The sequence below is a fragment of the Crotalus tigris genome, unplaced genomic scaffold, assembly GCF_016545835.1.
Source record: "Crotalus tigris isolate CLP2741 ecotype Arizona unplaced genomic scaffold, ASM1654583v1 scf7180000020588.15403103151:6194809, whole genome shotgun sequence".
Taxonomy (NCBI): domain Eukaryota; kingdom Metazoa; phylum Chordata; class Lepidosauria; order Squamata; family Viperidae; genus Crotalus; species Crotalus tigris.
The window spans coordinates 2,202,389-2,226,326 of NW_024098092.1; the positions used below are offsets into that span (position 1 = coordinate 2,202,389).

Below are 23,938 nucleotides of genomic sequence, written 5' to 3' on the forward strand. Positions count from 1 at the left end.
ACGTCAGTTTTTTTCAGCATGGTTGATTTGGAAATTGCTGGGTGCCTGCCTGCCTGCCTGATTGATTGATTGATTTAGCGTATGGCATTTGATACACAACCTCACAACATATAGTAATATCTCGCCTAAATTAAAAAACACAGTAAGGTATGAATGTGAAAAAAGATCTCTATTCAAATCCCAGCGTCTCCAAACCATCTAATGTGAAATCTGATTGTTTAAAATTGGTTCGTGTGTCCGTTGCCTGGAAAGACGAGGAAGAAGACAAGTTAAAAGCAGCCTGTTAACGTGGGCCTTTCTTTTCCTAAGGAGATGATGGATGGACTTCCAGGAATTTGGTTCTCCTTGCCAAATGGGCCCCATAGCGGCCTAAAGTAGTGTGGGCAAAGCTTGACTAACCACCTCTGGGAACTTCACCAAGCCCAAAATGGCTTCTCTGAGAATTTGGATAACCGGCTTGTTTTCAGAAGAGTTAAGCTTTTACTGGCATAAACAATCTCTTTTCTTTTGAATAGGCATCCTTATTTTTCTCTTCCTTAGAATGTTTCTTTGCTTCTTTTCTCTTCCCTCCTCTGCTCTGTTTTCCTCTAGAGCAGTGGTTCTCAACCTTTTTAATGCCGCGACCCCAACTGGTCGTAAGTCGAGGACTACTCAATCGGTCGTAAGTCGAGGACTACTCAACGGGTGCAGCACCATTTTCAGAATGGGACTTTTGGCGGGCTCAGCAGGGCAGAGACAGCCTGGACAATTCCTATTGGCTTTTGAAAGCCAATAGAATTAGACTCTATTCAAGAGAGTCTATTCTATTGGCTTTCAAAAGCCAATAGAATAAAAGGGAGTAGCACAGCTAAGGAAAAGGGGGAAAAAATGGCGGACTGCGTTGTTTGGCGACCCCCGTGAAATGGTCGTTCGACCCCAAATGGGGTGCCGACCCACAGGTGGAGAACCGCTGCTCTAGAGATTGCAGCCTGCTTCTTGTCACACAGATGTGCAGGCTCCCATCTCCCGTGAACCTCCAGCCAGGGTGGCCTTCGCTGAGCATTCTGGGAATTGAAGTTCACACATCTGGAGAGTGTCAGTAGAAGCTGGCGGTGGTGCTATCCTGGTCCACGAACTGATCAGGGACCCTGGGGATTGTGGTCAATACTTTGTGAGGCTTTCCTGTTTGCGAGGTCCTTCGCAAACAGCCAACTTACGCCGTTTCTTTCCTTCTTCACGGAACATATGAACTGTGCAAATGTTATTTTCGTTCTTGCTGCTTTTCAGTCACTGTCTGCCAAGTGGGATTATTGGCTAGCTTGCGGATCTGAGTTGGACATATTTTGTGGGTGGGGTGGTTTTTATGCTTGTTTTTTTAAAAAAAATAATCACAAAAACGTGTTAGAACATGACCCACATTGACAGAGAGCTGTCTCTCTTTTCCATGCATAACCTGGCCTTCGTTAATGGCGTTTGCAAAAATAGTTTCAGACCTCTTTCTTGCTTTTCTTCAGGGGGTTTGAAATGATTTGCACGTGAGGTTCCCCCCCCCCCAGGGAAATCTGCCCAAAATGTGTGTCGGATGGCCCAGAAAGATAGACTTTCAGAGGTCTGAATGGGCAGAGGCAACATTCCTGAGATTATTCTTAGTATCAACACAAGAGAATCTTTATAGCTCGGAGTTGAACTGTGGGGTCCTTGGTTCTCTCTGAGCTGGGTGGTTTTCTTGCAGACGTTGCGTTACCCAACTAGGTAACATCATCAGTGCTAGAAGGGAGTGGGGTTTGCAGAATGGAGGAGGAGGAAGAGGATTATGGGGTCCTTGGTGCTCTCTGAGCTTGGTGGTTTTCCTGCAGACGTTTCACCACCCAACTAGGTAACATCATCAGTGCTAGAAGGGAGTGAGGTTTGCAGAATGGAGGAGGAGGAGGAGGAGGATTATGGGGTCCTTGGTGCTCTCTGAGCTTGATGGTTTTCTTGTAGACATTTCATGACCCAACTAGGTAACATCATCAGTGTTAAGTATGTTCATTGGTATCTAATTGGCTACACCTAATTTTCTTTCATCGGCTTGCACTGGTGATGTTACCTAGCTGGGTAATGAACCGTCTACAAAAAAACAACCAAGCTCAGAGAGCACCAAGGACCCCATAATCATCCTCCTCCTCCTCCTCTTCTCTTCCTCCTCCTCCTCAACCCCACCCCTTACTAGCACTGATAATGTTCCCTAGTTGGGTAATGAAACGTCTGCAAGAAAGCCACCAAGCTCAGAGCACCAAGGACTCCACAGTCCTGTTCCCCCTCTCCCCTTCCTCCCCGCAAACCCCACTCCCTTCTAGCAGTGATGATGCTACCTCATAGGGTCATGAAACGTCTGCAAGAAAACCACCAAGCTCGGCGACCTTATTCCTCGTCCATGTGGATACAGCCCATGCGAACCGAGGGTCAAAATGGCTTCAATCAGCTTTACGCTGTAGTAGTTTGCTGGATCGTTCTCTCCCACCCTGACATAAATTAGATCATTCCTCCCCCCCCCTTTTCCCCTACTCTTCCCTCTTCCTGGCAGTGGCTGGATCCCCATCTCCTTTTAAACTTGCCATGTCTTTCTGTTTTGCAGGCGGAGATTTAGCAGCCCTCCAAAGAGGCTGGTGATGTTTATTAAGGCGGGTAACACATGACCCATGCAAATCTTGTTAAGAGATTTATCTGTCTGGCTTGCTGGAGGAGAGAGAGAGAGAGAGAGAGAGAGAGAGAGAGCCTCCATAGAAGGGCTCAGCAGGAGAAGCTGCTGCCTCTTAGTTCCGCCACGTGCTCAGCTGCCTTGAATGCTTAATTTTGTATTTTTGGGGTGTGTGTGCTGGATTTCACATTAAAATGCTAAGATCCGACTCCAGGAGCGCCTAAACCTCTTAGTGGGCATTAGCCAGAGGAGGAGAAGGATGCAGCCATTTCTCTCTTAATCTTACAGGTGGGCTGGCTGAATAAGCCACCCGGCTGTCCCTCTCCTCCTTCTCCCGGTTGGAGATTCCTAACATTTTCCATCCTCCTCCGTGCTTCCCTTTGTTTCCCATAAGATGCCTAGATGGGTTTTAGGCACGTTCCATCCGCTGAAATCTTGCAATCGTCGGTGGGCCCGTCCATCTCGTCGTCCTTTCTCTAGCCAGGTTGTCTAAGTCAGGGGTCCCCAAACCACCACCACCACCCCCCCGGTCTGTGGACCGGTACCAGGACTAGCAGTACCCAAGCAGTACCCAAGCCTGTGTCTCCTGTCTAATTGCTGAAGGAAAAATAGGTTCTGTCACCCAGGCTTCCAAAGGACTCTTTTTCAGGTCCCCGTAAAGCAACAAAACAGGTGGGGTGATCTGAAGCACGGGCTGGTGATTTCACTGAAAGCCTGGATCATCTGTCTCTGCAAAATCTTGAGAGCTGGAAACTTGCCACTGGGTTTTAAAGCCCTGGGAACTTATCACTGGGCTGTGGCTCAGCAGTTTTAGGAGGCTGGGAATTGACTCTTGCTGTTCTTTCATTTTGTATTTTTAGCTCTCCCATTTCTCTCTCTCTCCCTCTCCCTCCCTCCTTCCCTCTTTCTTTCTTTCTTTCTTTCTTTCTTTCTTTCTTTCTTTCTTTCTTTCTTTCTTTCTTTCTTCCTTCCTTCCTTCCTTCCTTCCTTCCTTCCTTCCTTCCTTCCTTCCTTCCTTTCTTTCTTTCTTTCTCTCTCTCTCTCTCTCCCTCCCTCCCTCCTCCCTCTCTCTCTTTCTTTCCTTCCCTCTGTCCTTCCTTCCTTCCCCTCCCTCCCTCCTTCTCTCTCTTCCTCCCTCCTTCCTTCCCTCTCCCTCCCCCTCTCTCCCCCCTCTCATTCTCTCCCCTCCACCCCCTCCTCTTCCTCTCTTTCCTTCCTTCCCCTCTCTCTCCCTCTTTTTCTCCCCTCATTCGCTCTCTCTTTCTCTCTCCCCCCTCTCCCTCTCTTTCCTTCCTCCTCCCTCCCTCTGTGTGTGTGTGTTTGTGTGTGTTTGTCTCTGGTTTTTTAAATATGGAAACAACAAACAGGAAGTTATCCTGCAGCACTTTCTACTCAATTTTATTATTATTATATATAATAATCATAATCATAATAAAAAAATTCCGCTATCGTCTTTGGTCTTGGTGCCTGAGACGACAAATAACCATTGCTTGATTAAAAAAAAAAAGATATATATATATTTTTAACAAAAATGGTTTTGAGTTGGGAAACTGTGTCAGAGGCAGGATTCTTCTTGATCTCTTCCTGTGGCTTGATAGAGATTAGGCAGGATCAGCCCGGAGATCACCCAGTTGTATTCCACGGAGGTGGGGCTGTGGATACGGTTGGCGATTCAAGTCTAATTTGTTATTTTTGCCAAGTGGGAATTAATTCTTTCAAGACTGAAAAACTTATTAGCTGTAACCGGAGGAATGAAGCAGAAAATATAGAAGTAGATGGATTTGGAGAATGATTTGGGATTACAGGGGGAAGGGGGAGGGAGAAAGGCTAGTTTCAAGGCTTCACAACGAAACCAATGGTCCCTTGGGGGGGGGGGGGACAGCAAGCCTTGTTAATGTTTTGGCTGGAGCTGGCGTGACCACAACATTACCGGGAGGCCTTGTGATCTCCTGATTGTGATGTGCCTGGGTCTGTTTGGGCCCTGCCAGAACAGGAATGTCAATTTAAGATGCTCGGAACATTTTGGCTTCGGTGACATCTGCTTCTGGCATTTAGGATGTTCCCTGCCAGACCTTCCCACCCTTTTGAAATCTCATCCGTTTTAATTCCTTCCCCCCCCCCCCAAAAAAAACAACCCTTGTCTCTTTGCAGTGTCTTCCTTCAGTTCGTTTCCTTCGCAGAAAATCCTTTTTCCATAAAATTAATACAAATCCAATGAACGGGTTTACGCTCCACTCTTCCCCCTCACCCCCAATTAGACATCAAATATGGAATAATTTTCCATAGGATAGCTCTTGCACCCGTGTTTGACAGCCGTGTTTGACATGCATCTGAAGTTGGTTACTTCCTCCTCAAGTGGAGTGGGAACAATTATTTCCCATTTCTTTGCCTTTTTGTCTAAGTGTATAGCATAGCGTAGCATAGCGTAGAATAGAATAGAATGCAGAATAGAATAGGAGAGGAGAATGCAGAAGAGAATAGAATGCAGAAGAGAAGAAAAGAGAAGAGAATGCAGATTAGAATAGAATAGAATAGAATAGAATAGAATAGAATAGAATAGAATAGAATTGGAAGGGACCTTGGAGGTCTTCTAGTCCAACCCCCTGCTCAGGAAGGAAACCCCATACCATTTCAGACAAATGGCTGTCCAGTCTCTTTTGTGTAAGTGTATAGCATAGCATAGAATAGGATAGGATAGGATAGAATGCAGAATAGAGTAGAGTAGAATAGAATAGAATAGAATAGAATAGAATAGAATGACAGAGTTGGAAGGGACCTTAGAGGTCATCTAGTCCAACCCCCTGCTCAGACAGGAAACCCTACACCATTTCAGACAAGTGGCTGTCCAGTCTCTTCTTAAAACCTTCCAGTGTTGGAGCATTCACAGCTTCTTGGAGGCATTTCTACCCTCACCTGTGTTGCTATTGTATTACTCTGTGTAGGTCAGAGGCCCCCAGCCTTTTGGGCATCAGGGACCAGTTCCGTGGAGAAAGGTTTTTCCACGGACCGGAGGGTGCGTGGTTTTATGTGCTGCCTGCATCCCTCGGATGAGGCTTTGCTTGTTTGTGCGGACCAGTTGCTGGCATGCCACAGCAAGGTACCGGTCCACAGATCGGGAGTTGGGGACCCCTGGTGTAAGAGACTCCCTCTCTGTGGGTTTGATATCAGAGACCCCCAAATCCTGCCCGCAACCAGCAAGTGTTTTTTCCTTCCTTATCAAGTGACAGCAGGAGTCCTCATGCTGATAACTATTTTAGTCAGGGAGGGGGGGAAAGAATGACTGCAAAACGTAAAGCTGTCAAGTTTTGCCAGCCCCAGTAAGGGTCTCCCACCCTCAAGTGGATGTGTTGCTGCTGTCATAATCCTCTCTTTCAACATCTGCCTAAACATCTGTCTGCTTGGCAGTCTGGGTGATATATTGGCGCGGTTCACTTCCGAAAACACTTCCTCAGCAGCAACCCAAATCATTGACTTGAATTTAAAAAAAAACAAAAAACTTTTATGGGCTCCATAATTCGGGCGCAATTACAGCTGAAGCAGTCGGGGTGCTTAACCCATCGCAACAGCTGGGAAACGGGGGGGGGAGGAGAGAGTTAAGCAAATGGGATTAGCATTCAGGTGCTTGAGAAGGTTTAGCAGATAGCATGCATGAACGTACAGAAGGTGGAATAGCAGCCAGAAAATCCATCCAGTGATAAAGGCATACTGAGTGGGCCTGTTGATCAGATGGGGTTGAAGATCTCCTGAAGCAACGCTCCTCAAAGTAGTTCAGAGGGTCGCCAAGTTTTAAAAACCCTGTGAGATTCAAATGTATTATGAACAAATACATTATGCGTAACAGAGTTGGAAGGGTCCTTGGAGGTCATCTAGTCCAACCCCCTGCACAGGCAGGAAACCCTACACCATTTCAGACAAGTGGCTGTCCAGTCTCTTCTGAAAAACTTTCAGTGTTGGAGCATTCACAGCTTCTGGAGGCAGGTTGTTCCACTGATTAATTGTTCTCACTGTCAGGAAGTTTCTCCTTAGTTCTAGGTTGCTTCTCTCCTTGCTTGGATCCCATCGTTTCTTGTCCTGCCTTCTAGTGCTTGGGAGAATAGTTTGACCCCATTTTCTTTCTGAGATATTGGAAGACTGCTATCATGTCATTAAACTAGACATACCCCAATTCCTGCAAGCATTTTTTGTACGTTTTAGCCTCCAGTCCCCTAATCATTATTGTTCCTCTACCCCTAGCCCCAGTGAAGATAAGTTATACTGATGGGAGAGAGTCATTCAATCCACATGTCCTTTTAGATAGGGGTGTCCAGCTTTGACAACTTTAAAACTTGTGGACTTCAACTTCCAGAATTCCCCCAGGTGGCTGGAGAATTCTGGGAGTTGAGGTCCACAGGCCTTCAAGTGGGCAAGGTTGGACACCTCCTACTTGAGATGGCTGTGAAGATTGAAAAGCACTGCCCTAAACCGTTGGACCCTTGATTAGTTAGGGAGCTAATTTAGAAGAGATTTGATCCTAAGTGATAAAAAAAAAAGATCTTGGATGAATCCTGTGACTGAAGTCCGCAAGTCATGAAAGGGCCAAATTTGAAGACCCCTGGTTTAGATCCTGTTGCTCTCCCCCCCCCCCCCCCGTGAGGCAGATGGAGCCGTTTATGAATGGAGGACCTTGCACACTTCCTCCCTGTCGACACGGATGTCCGGAGTGGTTTTTCCAGTCTGTAAGAATTCATGTGCAAAGTGCTTGAAGCCTGAGTCAGCCAGCCACTTCGCATCAGGGAGCGTTTGGGCACGTTCAGGATCCTGCTGCTTCTGATCGCGGATTTTCTCGAAAGGGTAAAAAGGAAAGGGTTGATCATTACCTTGCCGCTTTTAGAAGAGCGTTCGTAAGCTCAGGTGTCACGCTGGGAGAAAGAACAGTTAAGCAAATAAGACGGTCTCCGTTTGAACCTGGAGCAAAATGAGCAGCAAGTCAGAAGCCACTGGCCAGGAAACTGCTAGAGAATAGATTCAGAGAATAAATGTAGAAGCGGCCTGCCACGATCTGGTGCAAAAAAAGAGATATATTTCGTGCGTTTTTACCCTTTTGGGGACCTGTGTCAGCTTTCAAAACGGCCCAAGTCCAGTTTTTCTTCCAGAGATAAATTGACAGAGGATAGCTGGACATCTCCATCATCCTCCGATCTTATTGTGGTGGGTAGGAAGTGGGGCTATGCTGCACTTCCTTACGTCCTTCTCAAAAAGCATTCCGCTCTTGGGCAGAACGTGGCATCTTCTTAAGAGTCAATCATTTCTCTTCTTCCCCAAGTGGCCAGGTCTACCGTACAGCTAGGAATAGGACGCTGCGTCCCTCCTGCTAGCCTGGGAGAAAGAGCAGGAGAAGACCTCTGGATGGACCTCACCAAACTATCAAGCACCTTAATTCTTTTTTCCGGATTAATTCTGATATTGTGAACCAGCCCGTTACGCCATTCGACAAACCAGCCTTTTAAAAGTAGAAATAGGGGAGACATGATAGCAGTCTTCTGGTATCTGAGGGGCTGCCACCAAGAAGAGGGGGTCATGTTATTCACCAGAGCACCAGTGGGGAGGACGAGAAGCAACGGTGGGAAACTGGTCAAGGAGAGAAGCAACCTGGAATTAAGGAGAAACTTCCTGACAGTGAGCACAATCAACCAGGGAAACAGCTTGCCACAAGAAATCGTGGGCGCTCCATCAGCGGAGATTTTTAAGAAGAGAGTTTCATTTTTGGAATTTTGGGATCCAGACTTGGCTTCTTCTGTTACGCTGTCCGGTTGACAGCTGACTCAGGGATGTCAATAAGACAATACGGTTCGTGTTTGTGTACTTTTCTCTCCAAGGTATTGCCCTGGCCCAACCCAGGGACCGACGAAACCCAAATTAGATTTCCTTTCGCAAGGCTGTTGCTTTGGAAACCTTTTTTCTTCTGTTCCTAGACATAACAGCCAGCATTGTGGGTTGTAATTGATGCTCCCGGTGCGTAATTGGAAAACCGAGTCTAGCTGTGCTGTGGCAGCATGACTGCCACTTGTCCTCTCTCTAGGCCTATTGCTGGTTTGACAAATAAAGATTTTGTCTAATCCCGGGGATAAATTCTACCATCTGCTCCGGTGGGGAACGGAGGGAGGAAGCACGGCTTTGCTTGGCCAGCTGTCTGCAGAAGGATGGACATGATTGCCTCTCTGATTTACACAAGGAGCCTGGCAAAATGGATTCCAGAAAGCTGTCCGGTCCAGTCACATCGCCAGTTAGTCCCCGCCGCTCACGTTGCGGGCCGCTCGGTGAGGATTACACCAGCTGGAGCGAGGGCGCTCCCTTCCTTACACGGCGTCCCCCTCCGCCATTGCATCGAAGCCACCACTCCGCAATTGTGCCGTGTTGCTGATCGGAAGGCTCTCCCGTCGAGGCTCTGTGGCCTGCCGGGCCTTCCTTGCACGTTGTGGGTCCAAGGCTTCCCCCAAAGCCTGTGGTGTGTTCTGGTTCCAGCAACTCTGCAAGAGGTTGTGCTCTGTTGCAGAGGGCCCCCGACCTTTTGGGCACCGGGGACCGGTTCCGTGGAGGAGGGTTTTTCCGCAGACCCCGGAGGTTTTGTGTGCTGCCCGCATCCTGCGGATGGGGCCTTTGCTTTTGTTTGTGTGGACTGGTTGTGGACATGCGGGAAGGGAAACGCAACGTTATCAATATTTCCCTGGCCTCTTGTCTTCCAGGGATGCTCCAGTTTGGACAAGTGCAGACCTATTCATGGGGTTTGGCAAATTTTGTTCATGGTGTGGAAAAGGATTTGGAAAAGTGGGCAACTGGTAGAAGCCTGGACTTCAACTCCCAGAATTCCACAGCTAGCCAAGACTCCTTTAAGGGAGCCACAGAGCAGTTTGCTCAGTCTGTTTACAAAAAGCCTCTTAAGATACCAGAGCAATCTTTGGGTGGCAGTCACCTCTTCAACTGCGTGAGATCCTCTTAGTTGTAGCTGCCTTAGGACAAAATTCCCAGAGCTGTTTAATCTCTTCTGGAGCTGTTTGCCTCCATCTGGAAAAAACAGGGGCGTGTGTAAATGGAGAAGAAGCGGGCCTCTCAGGCCTGGTGGTGTTGCGACAGCCAAATCAATTTATCATTTTGAAGGTTATCGTTGTTGGGAATAAAGTCAACCCAGGTCTAAGAATTTCATGACCGCCTCTCCTCCCCTTTTTTCTCTCTTTTCAAAAGGAGATGATTCAGTTCTGAAAAGGAGCAGATTTTGATCTTCAAAGCTACTTATGGCCACCCCTGACCCTTGGATGCTGCAAATAGATCAGTCCCTTGAAATTGGTGTTTTCATCATGATGTAGAGAGCAAAGGTCCTCAACCTTTTGGGCACCGGGGACCGGTTCTGTGGAGAGAGATTTTTCCATGGACCGGAGAGTGCGTGGTTTTGTGTGCTGCCTGCATCCCGCGGATGGGGCTTTGCTTGTTTGTGCGGACTGGTTGGTGGCACGCCGTGGCCCGGTACCAGTCCATGGACCGGGGGTTAGGGACCCCTGATGTAGGATCTCTTTGTCTCAGCAAAGTTTAAAAAAAAACAACAAAAACCTAGCTTCCCTCTGTGCAGCTGTGGCTGCATTTGCAATCTGTTGGGGTGGGGTGTAAAATAATAATAATAATAATAATAATAATAATAATAATAATAATAATAATAATAATAATAATAAAGTTGGAAGGGACCTTGGAGGTCATCTAGTCCAACCCCCTGCTCAAGCAGGAGAACCTATGCCAGACAGGTGATTGTCCAGTCTCTTCTTGAAAATCTCCAGTGATAGAGCGCCCACGATTTCTGGTGGCAATCTGTGGGGGGTATATAGTAATAGTAGTAGTAGTAGTAGTAGTAGTAGTAGTAGTAGTAGTAGTAGTAGTAATAATAATAATAATAATAATAATAATAATAATAATAATAATAATAATTGGAAGGAACCTTGGAGGTCATCTAATCCAACCCCCTGCTCAGGCAGGAAACCCTATACACCATTTCAGACAAACGGCTGTCCAGTCTCTTCTTCAAAACTGTGTGTCTGTGTGATAAAGAGAATGTGTGTCACGTCCAAGGTCTGAGTTTGCTCATCTTGCCAAAGCTCTGGTTTGTCTGAAGAGCTGTTTCCTAAACAAACCTGGGAGGTCTAATTCAGATGGTAAATAGCAGGCAGGCAGTGTAAGCTATCCTGGCTGGGTCCCCACTGTGCCCCAAATCAAACAAAACCAGCTTATGACTTCATACGATACGATGCACCGCGCATGTATACCAGTGAGGGTATATAGACAGTAGTGGCTTACCTGCAGGTATCAACCAGCCTCCCCCCAAAAAATTAATCTAATTCTCTGAATAGATTAATTGATTTCTTTTAGTTGCAAACGCAGGAGCTGAAGCTTGCTTAGGATCTAGTGCTTCTATTCTGTTTTAGCCCTGTCTGTTTTAGAGGGAAACCTATGTGTAAAGAAGCTGTGTACGCCTGGGTGGAAATTTATGAAGAATGGCCTGTTTTGTTTTTTTTTTTTGCACCAGTCTTAATCCCTCCCTCTTAAACCAAAAAAAAAAAAGGGGGGGGGGCCTCCCAGGATTGATTTCTAAGATTAAGTAGCTGGTTCCAACCTGTGGGGCAAGAGACGATGGATTGGTAGCTGAGCTTCTTAACCATATCATACGTGGTTAGTTAGAGGAAAAGGATAGAAATTTATTAGGACTCCACCAGGGCCGGAAAAGTCATTGTTCAAAAGCGAGGGTTTTGTGTGTGTGTGTGTGTGTGTGTGTGTGTGTGTGTGTGTGTGTGTAATTTGGCTTTGCTGGAAAAGGCCCCCCTGGCCTATCCATGCCATCCTTTAGATGCCATCCCAGGTGCCAAATTTTATGGCATCAGAAAGGTTGACTCAGGCCCTTTCCTTGGGGCTGGGCAACCTTCATATTGCTGCTGGAAGAGGTGTCAGATCCAAGGAGTCCTCGCCTTACGGCCACGACCCAATCCAAAATTTTCCGTTGCTAAACAAGACAGTCCAGTGAGTTTGGCCCCACTGTGGCGACTTTTCTGGCCACCATTGTTCAGTTAGCGACACAGCTGTTGCGTGAATCTGGCTTATCCCCGTCAACGTTGCTTGTCGCACACACACACACACACACACACACACACACACACACACACACACACACACCAGGACACTGCAACCGTCGTAAATACTGCATGCCGGTTGCCAAGCGTCCAAATTTGGATCCTGGGACCACAGCAATGCTCCCAACGGTCGTAAGTGTGAAAAACGGTCATAAGTCATTTTTGGGTGCCACTATCGCTTCGGATGACAACTAAATGAACGGTTATAAGTCGGGGATTACCGGTATATGTCCACAAGCTTGGAGGCCGAGGGGTTGGGGGGAAAACATGGCCTGGTTGAGCTTCAGACGGAGAAAACGATTGACATAAATGAAACCTGGTTTTTCCCCACATGGATGCATTGATGCGGTCAGTCTGATGGAGCTGGTTAAGATGGCCACAGTTTTGCTCCCCAGGAAGGGACGGTTGCAAATCCTTCCCCCCCCTTTTTTTTTGGTCTCCCCAGATGTTTTTCCATGGACATTTCAAAAACAAAAATACAATAAAATGTGTGGCAGATTAGTGTATGTTCCACAATACATATTCCCCTTTGGGCTCCAGATTTGAATTTGAAGCAGAAAGCTTGGTTAATCCCAAGGGTGTCTGTTTTCCTGTGGCTTTTTTTTAAAACAACAAAGTTTTGTTCCTGGGAGCACAGCGAGACAATAGCGCCTTTAAACTTTCCAGCGTGCTTCAGAAAACATTTGATGAAGTCCAAGTTTCCTTTCAAAGAATTATCGTCGTAACATGCTGGGGATGGGGGTGGGTGGGCTGGGACCTCCCCAGTGCATGGAAGAATAGAATAGAATAGAATAGAATAGAATAGAATAGAACAGAACAGAACAGAACAGAACAGAACAGAACAGAATAGAATAGAATAGAATAGAATAGAATAGAATAGAATAGAATAGATGGAATGGGATAGGATGGAATAGAATAGAATAGAATAGAATAGAATAGAATAGAATAGAATAGAATAGAATAGAATAGAATAGAGCTGGAAGGGACCTTGGAGGTCTTCTAGTCCAGCCCCCTGCTTAAGCAGGAGAACTTACACCATTTCAGACAGGTGATTGTCCAGTCTCTTTTTAAAGATCTCCATTGATGGAGCAGCCACGATTTCTGGAGGCAAGCTGTTCCACTGGTTGATTGTCCTCACTGTCAGGAAGTTTCTCCTTAATTCCAGGTTGCTTCTCTCTTTGGTCAGTTTCCAACCATTGTTTCTCGTCCTTCCCTCTGGGGCTCTGGTGAACAACCTGCCCCCCTCTTCTTTGTGGCAGCCCCTCAGATACTGGAACGCTGCTATCCTGTCTCCCCTATTTCTTTTTTTCTTTAAACTGGCCAAATCCAAGTCCCACAGCTGTTCTTTGTACGTCTTTTAGTCTCCAGGCCTTGGATCCTCTTAGTTGCTCTTCTCTGAACTTTTTCCAAAGTCCCAACGTCTATTGCCCATTAGAAATTTGGGGATAACTAAAGCGCCTTTAGGTGCAGAAGCTCCCCACGGCCTCCCTGTTGCCACGGGACAACTCATTGTGGGGCAACAGTGGCACCAATATCAAAGAAATTATGGGGAAGAATTATTAAAGAAAGGACGCCAAAGGAAGGACGGAACGAAACGCGAATGGTAAAAATTAAAATAACTTTGAACTTGTTTTTAAATAATTAAGCAGAAAATTCAATTGTTCCACAGTTGTCCCATTCCCTCGAGGCTGCGCGTTTGAAGGGCAGCCAGGCCCAGGACCCCACTTAACAGATTTTGCAGGTTGCCCAAGGTGTGGCTGGTGGCTAACGTGGTCTTTGTCTTTCTCTCTCTCTCCCCTTCTCCAGGACCTTTTTAAAACACTGGGGTTACCGGCGTGGTCCAATTTTTCCTGGAGTGGCGTGCGAAATTCAGAAGACTGAAGCCCAGGCTGACTGTCTACCTTTCACGGAGGCCGAGCCGTGAGAGGACGGAAGAAGGCACCTGGCGCATCATGACAGCGGACAAAGAGAAGGACAAAGAGAAAGAGAAGGACCGGGACCGGGACAAACGGGACAAGGCGCGGGAGAGCGAGAATTCCCGGCCCCGCCGGAGCTGCACCCTGGAGGGCGGGGCCAAGAACTACGCCGAGAGCGACCACAGCGAGGACGAGGACAATGACAACAACAGCGCCACCACCGAGGAGTCCACCAAGAAGAACAAAAAGAAGCCCCCGAAGAAGAAGTCCCGCTACGAGAGGACGGACAACGGGGAGATCACCTCCTTCATCACGGAGGACGATGTGGTCTACCGGCCTGGAGGTGAGAGGGAGGGAGGGAGGGAGGAAAGGAAGGAAGGAAGGAAAGAAGGAAGGATAACAAAAACAAATGGAAGGGACCTTGGAGGTCATCTAATCCAACCCCCTGCTCAGGCAGGAAACCCCGTACCATTTCAGACAAATGGCTGTCCAGTCTCTTCTTAAAAACTTCCAGTGATGAAGAAGGGAGGGAGGGAGGGAGGGAGGGAGGAAGGAAGGAAGGAAGGAAGGAAGGAAGGAAGGAAGGAAGGAAGGAAGAATAACAGAAAAACAGATGGAAGGGACCTTGGAGGTCATCTAGTCCAACCCCCTGCTCAGGCAGGAAACTCTACACCAGTGGTTCTCAACCTATGGGTCGGGACCCCATTTGGGGTCGAACGACCATTTCACGGGGGTCGCCAAACCACGCTGTCTGCCATTTTTTTCCCTTTTCTCTAGCTGTCCTACTCCCTCTTATTGGTGGCCACACCCACTTGGCCACGCCCCTAGGGGGTCACCACAACATGGGGAACTGTATTATGGGCTCACGGCATTAGAAAGGTTGAGAACCACTGCTCTACACCATTTCGGACAAATGGCTGTCCAGTTTCTTCTTAAAAACTTCCAGTGTTGGAGCATTCACCGCTTCTGGAGGCAGGTTGTTCCACTGGTTAATTGTTCTCACGGCCAGGAAATTTCTCCTTAGTTCTAGGTTTTGTTCTTTTTTAGCGAAGCACTAAAATTTGACTTTTCCCAGGAAACGTTAGCTTGATATTTAATAGTATTGCCAGAATTAATAGCTTGAATTTTTGTATTTTGGCATTTAGAGGTGCGGCGGTATGTTTGCCTGTCCCCCCCCCCCTTTTGCCGTTTTTTCCTCTGCTAGCTGCTTTGGGTTTGATAAAGAAATGGATATGAAAAGTTCTTGGCTGACACCGGCAGCCAAGCGTGTGGCTGTTTACATGCCTCAGTACATACATATCAATCTGGCTATTCCCTTCTGGGATAAGCGGCATCCTGCGAAGAGTCAGACATTGTGAGCCAAAGAAAATAAGAGGTAAAACACACACACACACACACACACACACACAAAAGGAAATCTAACAGAACTGAATTTAAGCCAGTGCTGTTCACATTCTCTCTCTCAGTGTCCTTGCTTCCGTCATGCGCCTTCATTGATCATACAAGCCTTGTTGAGGACAGGTACTTTAGTGGCCATTTGAAGTTAGAACAGGACTGAAAAAAAAGGGACTTAGGACCCTCCCAAAAATGGTTTCTCAAAAGGCAACTTGTTTTTTCTTCTGAAGACATTTCGCTTCTCCTCCAAGAAGTTTTTTTTAGCTCTGACCGGATGGTGGGGCATGGAAGGAGTCCTGTTCCTTGCAGACCGCTGGTCATTTGCATCCTTTTAGAGCAGTGGTTCTCAACCTGTGGGTCGGGACCCCATTTGGGGTCGAACGACCATTTCACGGGGGTCGCCAAACAATGCAGTCTGCCATTTTCCCCCCCCCCCCTTTTCCTTAGCTGTGCTACTCCCTTTTATTCTATTGGCTTTTGAAAGCCAATAGAAGAGACTCTCTTGAATAGAGTCTCATTCTATTGGCTTTCCAAAGTCAATAGGAATGGTCCAGGCTGTCTCTGCCCTGCTGAGCCCGCCAAAAGTCCCATTCTGCAAACGGTGCTGCACCCGTTGAGTAGTCCTCGACTTACGACCGGTTGAGTAGTCCTCGACTTACAACGGGTTGGGGGGTCACGGCATTAAAAAGGTTGAGAACCACTGACTTAAGGCATCCCAAAGCCCGTCGAACTCTCCGCTTCGGCCTTTTGGAGTCGAAAGTGCCTCTCTCAACGGGGAGGGCTCCTCGACCCAGCTTTTTCTGAGCCAGGGATTGGGGAAAAAATAACGCGGCTCTCCTCCCAGGGCTTGGCCGGGGTACAAAGTCCCTTCCACAGCCATCTTTGTTCCACCAGCTTTTTCCCATCTAATTCTGAGCATGCTTTGGCAGAAAAAGTCGCCCGGGGAGGGGTGGGAGATGGCAGCCTCAAAGAGCCCCACCAGAGCTCGGAGGCGAGGACAAGGGAGTTTGGCAAATGTTAAAAAAAAAAAAAGCTGTTTATCTAGAAAAAAAGAGGGCACGCTCAACGGGAAGGGTCCGATTTTAGCCAAACGTTAGCCAATTTTTCTACAGGCAAGCGTTTTATTGACTTGCACTAGATTCAGTAAAAAAAACAAAACGGTTCCCTTGTCCGGTTATGCATGACTCTTAAGGCAGGGGAAGCCTGCTAGCCTTGGCAGTGACCCATATGCTGGGCTCAGAGGAGGGGGCTTCGTTCCCCCCCCCCTCTTTGTGGCAGCACTCTGCTTAACCTGTTTGCACCACAAGACGGATAAAAGGCTTGTCATTTTGTCACCTCTGTCCTCTATATTACATCTCCATCTCTCTCTCTTTTTTTGGGGGGGGGGAATTGCATTTCTATATTACATCTCTCTCTCTCTCTCTCTCTCTCTCTCTCTCTCTCTCTCTCTCTCTCTCTCTCTCTCTCTCTCTCTCTCTCTCTCTCGTTTTGGAATTGCATTGTTTCTGACCCTCCATTGAACAGCTTTCTTTCCCTGCCGCTGCCTGGTGTCCGTTGGATTACCTGTGAAGGCAGCAAGACAACAACACAAGGTGTTCGTTTTGCTCTTTCTCTCTTTTTTTTTTTCCCCCTCTCAGCTCTTTCCAGCACATTTGCATCCTGGTCGAGCCAGGTTTTTATTTTATTTTATTTACCCAGAGCTTAATTGGGCCGAGCTCTCCTAGGCTGCCGTTGAAATCCTCCCCTGCCCCATTGCTTAGCAAGCAAGCCCTGGAAATCCAAAGCACTGCCGGCTCAATTAATTGTTAAATGTTCCCTTTATAACCATTATACATTGATGCTTTTTTTTTTTCTCTCCCCCTCGCCATCCGCCAAGGAGGTGGCTGAGGCTCCCCGCTCAATTCCCCATCTGCTCTTCGTGTTTGTGCAAAAAGAGAAAAGAGGGGAGGGACAGGGCGAATGTTTGTGCAAAAAAAAAAAAAAAAAAAAAAAAAAAACGAAGGAGAAGAAGAGAAGGGGGCCACTTTGAAAAGAAAAACCCGATGAATGGAGCAAAGAGGAGAGATTTTGCCCAGGCTTTGTGTGTGTGTGTGTGTGTGTGTGTGTGTGTGTGTGTGTGTGTGTTTTAAGCAGCTGAACGCTATTTAGATTGGAGGACATGAGCGAAATTGAAAAGCTCAGCCTTTTGGCTTTGGGCCTGGAGAGTGATTGGCTTCTGTTTGACATTGACCCATGTGTTTGCCTAGCTCCCATATATTGCCTGCTATTTGTTCGGACAGCTTCACCAGCTGAGAGAGAAGCAAGCGTGCCAGAATTACAGAGGGAAAAGCCAAAGACTCAAAGGGGGGGGGGAACAACAACAAGGGGAAGAAAGAAAAAAAGAGAGAGAGAAATTAAATAGCCACGGCCTGGCTAGAGACAACAGAAGTAGCCTCCATCAATCCGTGAATGCAAAAAAACACCGCCTGTTCTGTGCCCGTTCTGCCATTTGCTGGGTATACTTGACGGTGGGGTCCTTGGTACTTCCTGAGCTGGGGGTAGGTGTCTCCTTGCGGACGTTTTATTGCCAAACCAGGTAACGTCATCAGTGCTAGAAGGGAGTGGGTTTGCGAACTGCAGCAGAAGGATAACAGAGGAGGAGGAAGAGGGGAAGGAGGATCACTGTGGGGTCCCTGGCGCTCTCTGAGCTTGGTGGCTTTCTTGCAGATGTTCCATGACCAAACTAGATAACGTCATCAGGGCTAGAAGGGAGGGGGGTTTGTGAAGAGGAGGAGGAAGAGGATTATGGGGTCCCTGGTGCTCTCTGAGCTTGGTGGCTTTCTTGCAGACGTTTCATGACCAAACTAGATAACGTCATCAGGGCTAGAAGGGAGGGGGGTTTGTGAAGAGGAGGAGGAAGAGGATTATGGGGTCCCTGGTGCTCTCTGAGCTTGGTGGCTTTCTTGCAGACGTTTCATGACCAAACTAGATAACGTCATCAGTGCTAGAAGGGTGTGGGATTTGTAAGGAGGAGGAGGAAGAAAAAGAGGATTATAGGGTCCTTGGTGCTCTCTGAGCTTGGTGGTCTTCTTGCAGACGTTTTATTGCCAAACCTGGTAACATCGTCAGTGCTAGAAGGGAGTGGGGTTTGTGGACTGGAGCAGAAGGATAACAGAGAGGAAGAGGAGAAAGAAGAAGGGAAGGAGGAGCACTGTGGAGACCAGGCGTGTCCTACCAGGGTCATCACCCAGTCCTCTGGCCGTCATGTAGCCTGGCGTTCTAGGGCCGCCCCTAGCAGTCTCTCCCAGCCCTGCCTGGAAGCTCCTGGGGATTGAACCACAGAAAGCAGCCTTGTAACGCTCCACCAGAGCATTTCTTGAGCATAGCCCATGGCTCCTCTGAAAGCAAACGCTTGGTGTGGCCTTGAGGAGAAGGCCTGCAAAGAGGCATGCTGCGTCTCCCAGCACCTGACTTCCAGAGAAGGGGATATGCCTATGGAAGAGAGGGAGAGAGAGGGAGATATCTATCTATCTATCTATCTATCTATCTATCTATCTATCTATCTATCTATCTATCTATCTATCTATCTATCTATTTATCTACCTACCGACCTACCTACCTACCTATCTATCTCTATCATCTATCTATCCATCCATCCATCCATCCATCCATCTATCCATCCATCATCTATATCTATCTATCTATCTATCGATCGATCGATCGATCGATCGACCGACCTACCTACCTACCTATCTATCTCTATCATCTATCTATCTATCCATCCATGCATCCATCCATCCATGCATCCATCCATCTATCTATCAATCGACCGACCTACCTACCTACCTACCTACCTACCTATCTATCATCTATCTATCTATCCATCCATGCATCCATCATGCATCCATGCATCCATCCATCTCTATCTATCTATCTATCTATCTATCTATCTATCTATCTATCTATCTATCTATCTATCTATCTATCTATCTATCTATCCATCCATCCATCCATCCTGGTAGCCAAGCCGTGGTTAGTGGCCTCTTGCGGCAGCCCAAAATGAGCATTATAAGGTGGAACCGGCTACCTCCTCTCCCTTCGCCTCCACCCCATGAGCGGGAATGTGGCAGGCAGGCAGGCAGGCGTTGTTCTGGCTTCTAAAATATGGAGCAGCTGTTATTGCCTGACAGATGGTGCCGCTCTTAAAAGACTGATAAATGGAGGTTGAGCCTTAAAACCTCCATGGCTTTCGACTTTCTCATAACGGTTTGCACGGATCTTTTTCATTAAACATTTTTTTAAAAAAACAACAACAACAAAAAAGCAGAATCCTGGGGAAAGAATCCGGTTCGTGCCATGGAGAACCGTCTCTGGAGGGTTGATCCGGAAAGCCGTGCTTGGTTGGGTTGTGTTTGTGTGAAAGGAAAGAGAGCCGGTGGCCCCTGGTGTTTCTTTCGTTGGGGACATTGTGCTTGGGTGGAGGAGGTGCAGGGTTCAAGGAGATGCCCCGCGGACGACATCCGCTCACTGTTTTGGGGAAGTAGCTTGCTGTCAGTGGAACCTTGATCAGACAGTCCTGGGGGAACCCTTTGGACTTTGATTCCTGAATGACTGTCTTTCTCAACAACCCACAGCAGCATCCTCTGTTCCGGGCAAGACCTGAGTTCGAATCCATGAGTGGCAGTGAATGTTATCCTCAGAATCATAGCTTATCGCTTAGTCTTTAAACCTCCCTCCCTCCCTCTTTCCCTCCCTTCCTTTTCCTCCCTCCCTCCCTCCCTTCCTTTTCCTTCCTCCTTCCCTTCCTTCCTTCTTTCCTTCCTTTTCCTCCCTTCCTCCCTTTCTTTTCCCTTCCTTCCTCCCTCCCTTTCTTTTCCTTCTTCTCTCCCTTCCTCCCTCCCTCTCCCTTCCTCCCTCCCTCCCTCCTTCCTTTTCCTCCCTCCCTTCCTCCCTGTTTTCTCCTCCCTCTCTCCCTTCCTCCCTCCCTTCCTGTTTCCCCTCCCTTTCTTCCTTCCTTCCTCTGTTCCTCCCTCCTATGCCGTCATTCTCTAGACCGACTCTCAGATCTTAGGATCTTTCTTTCTTTCTTTCTTTCTTTCTTTCTTTCTTTCTTTCTTTCTTTCTTCCTTTCTTTCTTTCTTTCTTTCCATAGAAATAGGTTCCCTTTACTGCACAACCAGGAGGTAGGCTTGAAGGAGCCCAAATGGGATGAAATCTCAGTTATACTGACCCTCCATTCAGCAGCAGCGGCCCCACCACCAGCCCCCTTGAAAGGTTTATCATTAAAAAAAAACAAAACACCACCGTTTGGGGAAAGGAGAGCCCGTCTTTCAAGGCAAGGGGGGAGGGGCCCTTTGGAGCTTGGGGGGAGCGTGGAGGGTGGGGTGGGGGCACCCAAGGCAGCCTTCCCTTGACAAGGAGCCTGCAGCCGTGCCTGCCTTGAAACCTGCCTTGGCAGGAAGCACGGCAGCACGAAAAGATCAGACCAGCGGATTTGTTTTGCTGTCAGCAGCGATGGAGGAGGCGGGGAGGGGGGAGGGAAACTTCCCCCTCCTCACCTGTCAGTCTGCTGGCATTCCTCTCCCATTAGCCTTCTCCTGGTTCAGAACGGCACGGATTTCCCAGCCAGCCCCCCCCTCGCCCCCTTCCTCCTCCTCCTCCTCCTTCTCATGCTGCTGAAAAGGGTGTTTAGGGCTTGCCAAGGTCTCTTAAGGCATAGGGCTGCCATCTTTGTCATCCAGGAGGGGAGGGAAGGAAGGAAGGAAGGAAGGAAGGAAGGAAGGAAGGAAGGAAGGAAGGAGTGAGAAGGGGAGGTATTGTTTGCAAAGATTTGTTCTCCCGATTTCCAATGCTGGGGGGGGGGCTTCTTTATTCTCTGCTCCCGCTCCCAAGCCTCTTTAAGAGTTCACAGATGTTATGTGATCCAACAGCTGGAGAGCTTTTCATGGATCTGAGGAAACAGAGTCATAAAAGCTCCGGGATTGGCGCGGCCTCCCAAACGCAGTGAGCTGCTTTTGTTCAGCCGGATCTGTGAATTTCAAATAACTTTGCCTGCAGGTGCCTGCCTGTGAATTCATCTTAACATTTTCATCTGCATGGGTTGTTGAAACCTCTGTTTTAACAAAGCCAAAAAAAAAAAAAAAAAGCAATAACCACGAATAGCTCTGCTGAAAAGTCGTGGTTTGCTCACACTCATCTTTAAACTATCTTCCCCCTCCTCCCCTCCCCCCCACTCACCCAAGTAGATTGAGTCATTAATGTTGGGTTTAGCGGTACCAGGATATACCTCAGGGGAGCGAGAGCGGAGTTGTCAAGCTCCTAGATATTCCAGGAATTTGTTTCCCGGGATGAAAAGCCCAGCAGGCAGATCGTGTGCCCAGAGAGAGAAAAAGCGTGGCTGAACAGGGCAAGAGGAGCTGTGGCTTTGTTGTGGCTGAACATCAGGACCTACTTTGAACAAGTGCTTGGGGAAAGGCCACATTGCTCCTGGGGTATCAGCGCTGATGATTTTACCTAGTTGGGTAATGAAATGTCTGCAGAAAAACCACCAAGCTCAGAGCACCAGGGACCCCACCATAGTTCTCCCTCCCTCTTCCTTCTCCTCCTCCTCCTACTGATGCCGTTACCTAGTTTGCTAATGAAATGTCTGCAAGAAAGCCACCAAGCTCAGAGAGCACCAGGGACCCCACTGTAGTTGTCGTCGTCGTCTTCCTCCTCCTCCTCCTCCTCCTCCCCCCCAGCAGTGATGTTGTTACTTAGTTGGGTCATGAAACGTCTGCAAGAAAACCACCAAGCTCAGAGAGCACCAAGGACTCTGCAGTTTAACCCCGAGTTGCCAATATTCTCTTTTATCATTGCTCTTCAATTTCCTTCCTTCCTTCAGAATCCTCCTGCCGGATCTGATGAACATCCCTGGTGGCCTTTTCAAATCCTTGGCTGCAGAGTGGCACTTTCTATCACGAAGGAGACACCCCCGTGGGCCTCCAATCCCACCGCCCCGTCTTCAATCGTGCCCTCCACTCTTTGCAGTGTGTCCTTCCACGCTGACTTGCACTCCTGCATCCCCCAGGGCCCTTTTCAGTTTTCAAGAGGAAAGGCGTGTTTCTCTAGATGAGCCCCATATCAACATGATAAATAAATGTAATAAAACCAGTAAGATAGGAACGCTGGGAGTGTTAGAGAAAAATGGTGAGATTGTGGCAGATCGGGGGGGGGGGGGAGATAAGGGGAGAGTCATCTTCTCATCTGGGATGTCTGCTCTGAGTTTGGGAGGAATCATCTGGACGTGGAAAACGTAGCGGGCGAGCTGACACACAGCCTCGGAGAAGGGACGTGACCTTTTTCTGGATTGCCTTGGTCCTCCGAAAGAACCTTACAAACACCGGTTGCGTATTCCTGCGTGCCTGCGTGCATATGTGTGTCTGTCCAGACCGTGGTTTGTGGCAGCCCTCTGCCGTTCCGTGTCGCGCCGATGACTTTCCTCCGTCACTTTACCCCAGGCTGAGACATTCTACCTTTTTTTTTGTCCCCCCTTCAAGATTGCGTGTACATCGAGAGCCGTCGGCCGAACACACCCTATTTCATCTGCAGCATTCAAGACTTCAAACTGGTAAGCGGCAATATTTCTGCCTTGTTTTGCCTTTCTCTCTTCTTGGATGTAATGTTTCTCTGGGCCGAGACACACACACCCCTCACACCCCTCGGCCACCAAAGCACAATTCCCTCCTCCAGTTTACAGTCATAAATCACATTCTCCAATTAGTTTGAAACGCAGGCTTTCCCTCCAGTTCTCCCACCCGCCATTTCTTACCATCTCTTATTTCAAAAAATCTTGGTTCTCACCCTAGTTGCAGTATTGTTATGTCTGACTAAACTCCCAGGCACATTCCTTCCCCCCCCCCCAGTATTATCTAATTCTAACTCTAAGAGTAAAACATTAACCTAAAGGCAAATGGCTGCATCTCCATATGTTGTCCAAGCAAGAACATCCGATGTTAGCGGCATTGATACCTTTCTTTGCCCTCCATTTTTTGGCCCCCAGCACTACAACAGGGAGAAGTAATGCCCCTGATTTTGTCTCTTAAGGATGCAGGAGTCCCTCCAGGTCAGCCTGGCTTGATCTAAAGTGCCTAAAAGGCGCCCACAAAGATCTCATCAATTTCCCTGACTTGCAGATCTTAAGTCAGTGTCACAATGGAGGAGGAAGCAGCATCGACCACTCGCCGGATCCTGGACCATAAGATCTGCTCCTTGCTAAATAACATGGCAGCGTGCCTGCGAGAGTTTATCACAGACCCATCTACATCTTTGGGGGTTGATTTATGCTTGGGCACCCGAAGAAGGAGGACTTTAGCGGCCTCAGTGTACCAGAAAGGCCCAGCACAGGGATGGCCCATCTTATTGTTCATTCCCATAAGAATAAATTGATGGGGTGGAAGTCTTCGTCCCACCCACACCGAGACTGCCTGGCATTTGGCTGTGTGTTCCCTGAGGGTCAAAAGGCAAATTAACTGGATGGTTTTTTTTTTCATTGCAACCCAGATTCCTTGTTTTTGATTTCCCTGCGTTCATGGTCCCCAAAGCGCCGGCTTCGGTACGGCTCGGTAGGGGTTGCACCTGTGCCGTTCTTTGTGAAGGGAACAAGATGCTCTTGTTTGAGCTAGGATCCTTTTACAGACCCCCCTCTGTATCCCTCGAGCGCCGGCGGAGGAAGGCCGATCAACGGGGCTCAGACACCCCTGCTCACGGGGACTGAATTTCAATGTTAATTCTCCTGGCACGAGTCACGATTGTCGCCGGAGATTTATGCGGCGTGTAGGTTTGTTGCGTACACCCCCCCTCCCCCT

The 23,938-nt window shown here is 48.0% G+C and overlaps 1 protein-coding gene across 3 annotated transcripts in view; it reads left to right on the plus strand.

Annotated features, from left to right (window-relative positions):
• The window catches only part of RERE (arginine-glutamic acid dipeptide repeats), a 163,162-nt gene that overhangs the window by 62,861 nt on the left and 76,363 nt on the right, over positions 1–23,938 (plus strand). For all 3 annotated transcript variants that reach the window (XM_039367500.1, XM_039367499.1, XM_039367502.1), the window contains exons 2-3: positions 13,609–14,061; positions 22,631–22,701. In XM_039367500.1, the coding sequence (XP_039223434.1) occupies positions 13,755–14,061; positions 22,631–22,701 (378 nt within the window). In that variant the 5' untranslated portion in view covers positions 13,609–13,754. The remainder of the gene's footprint in view (positions 1–13,608; positions 14,062–22,630; positions 22,702–23,938) is intronic.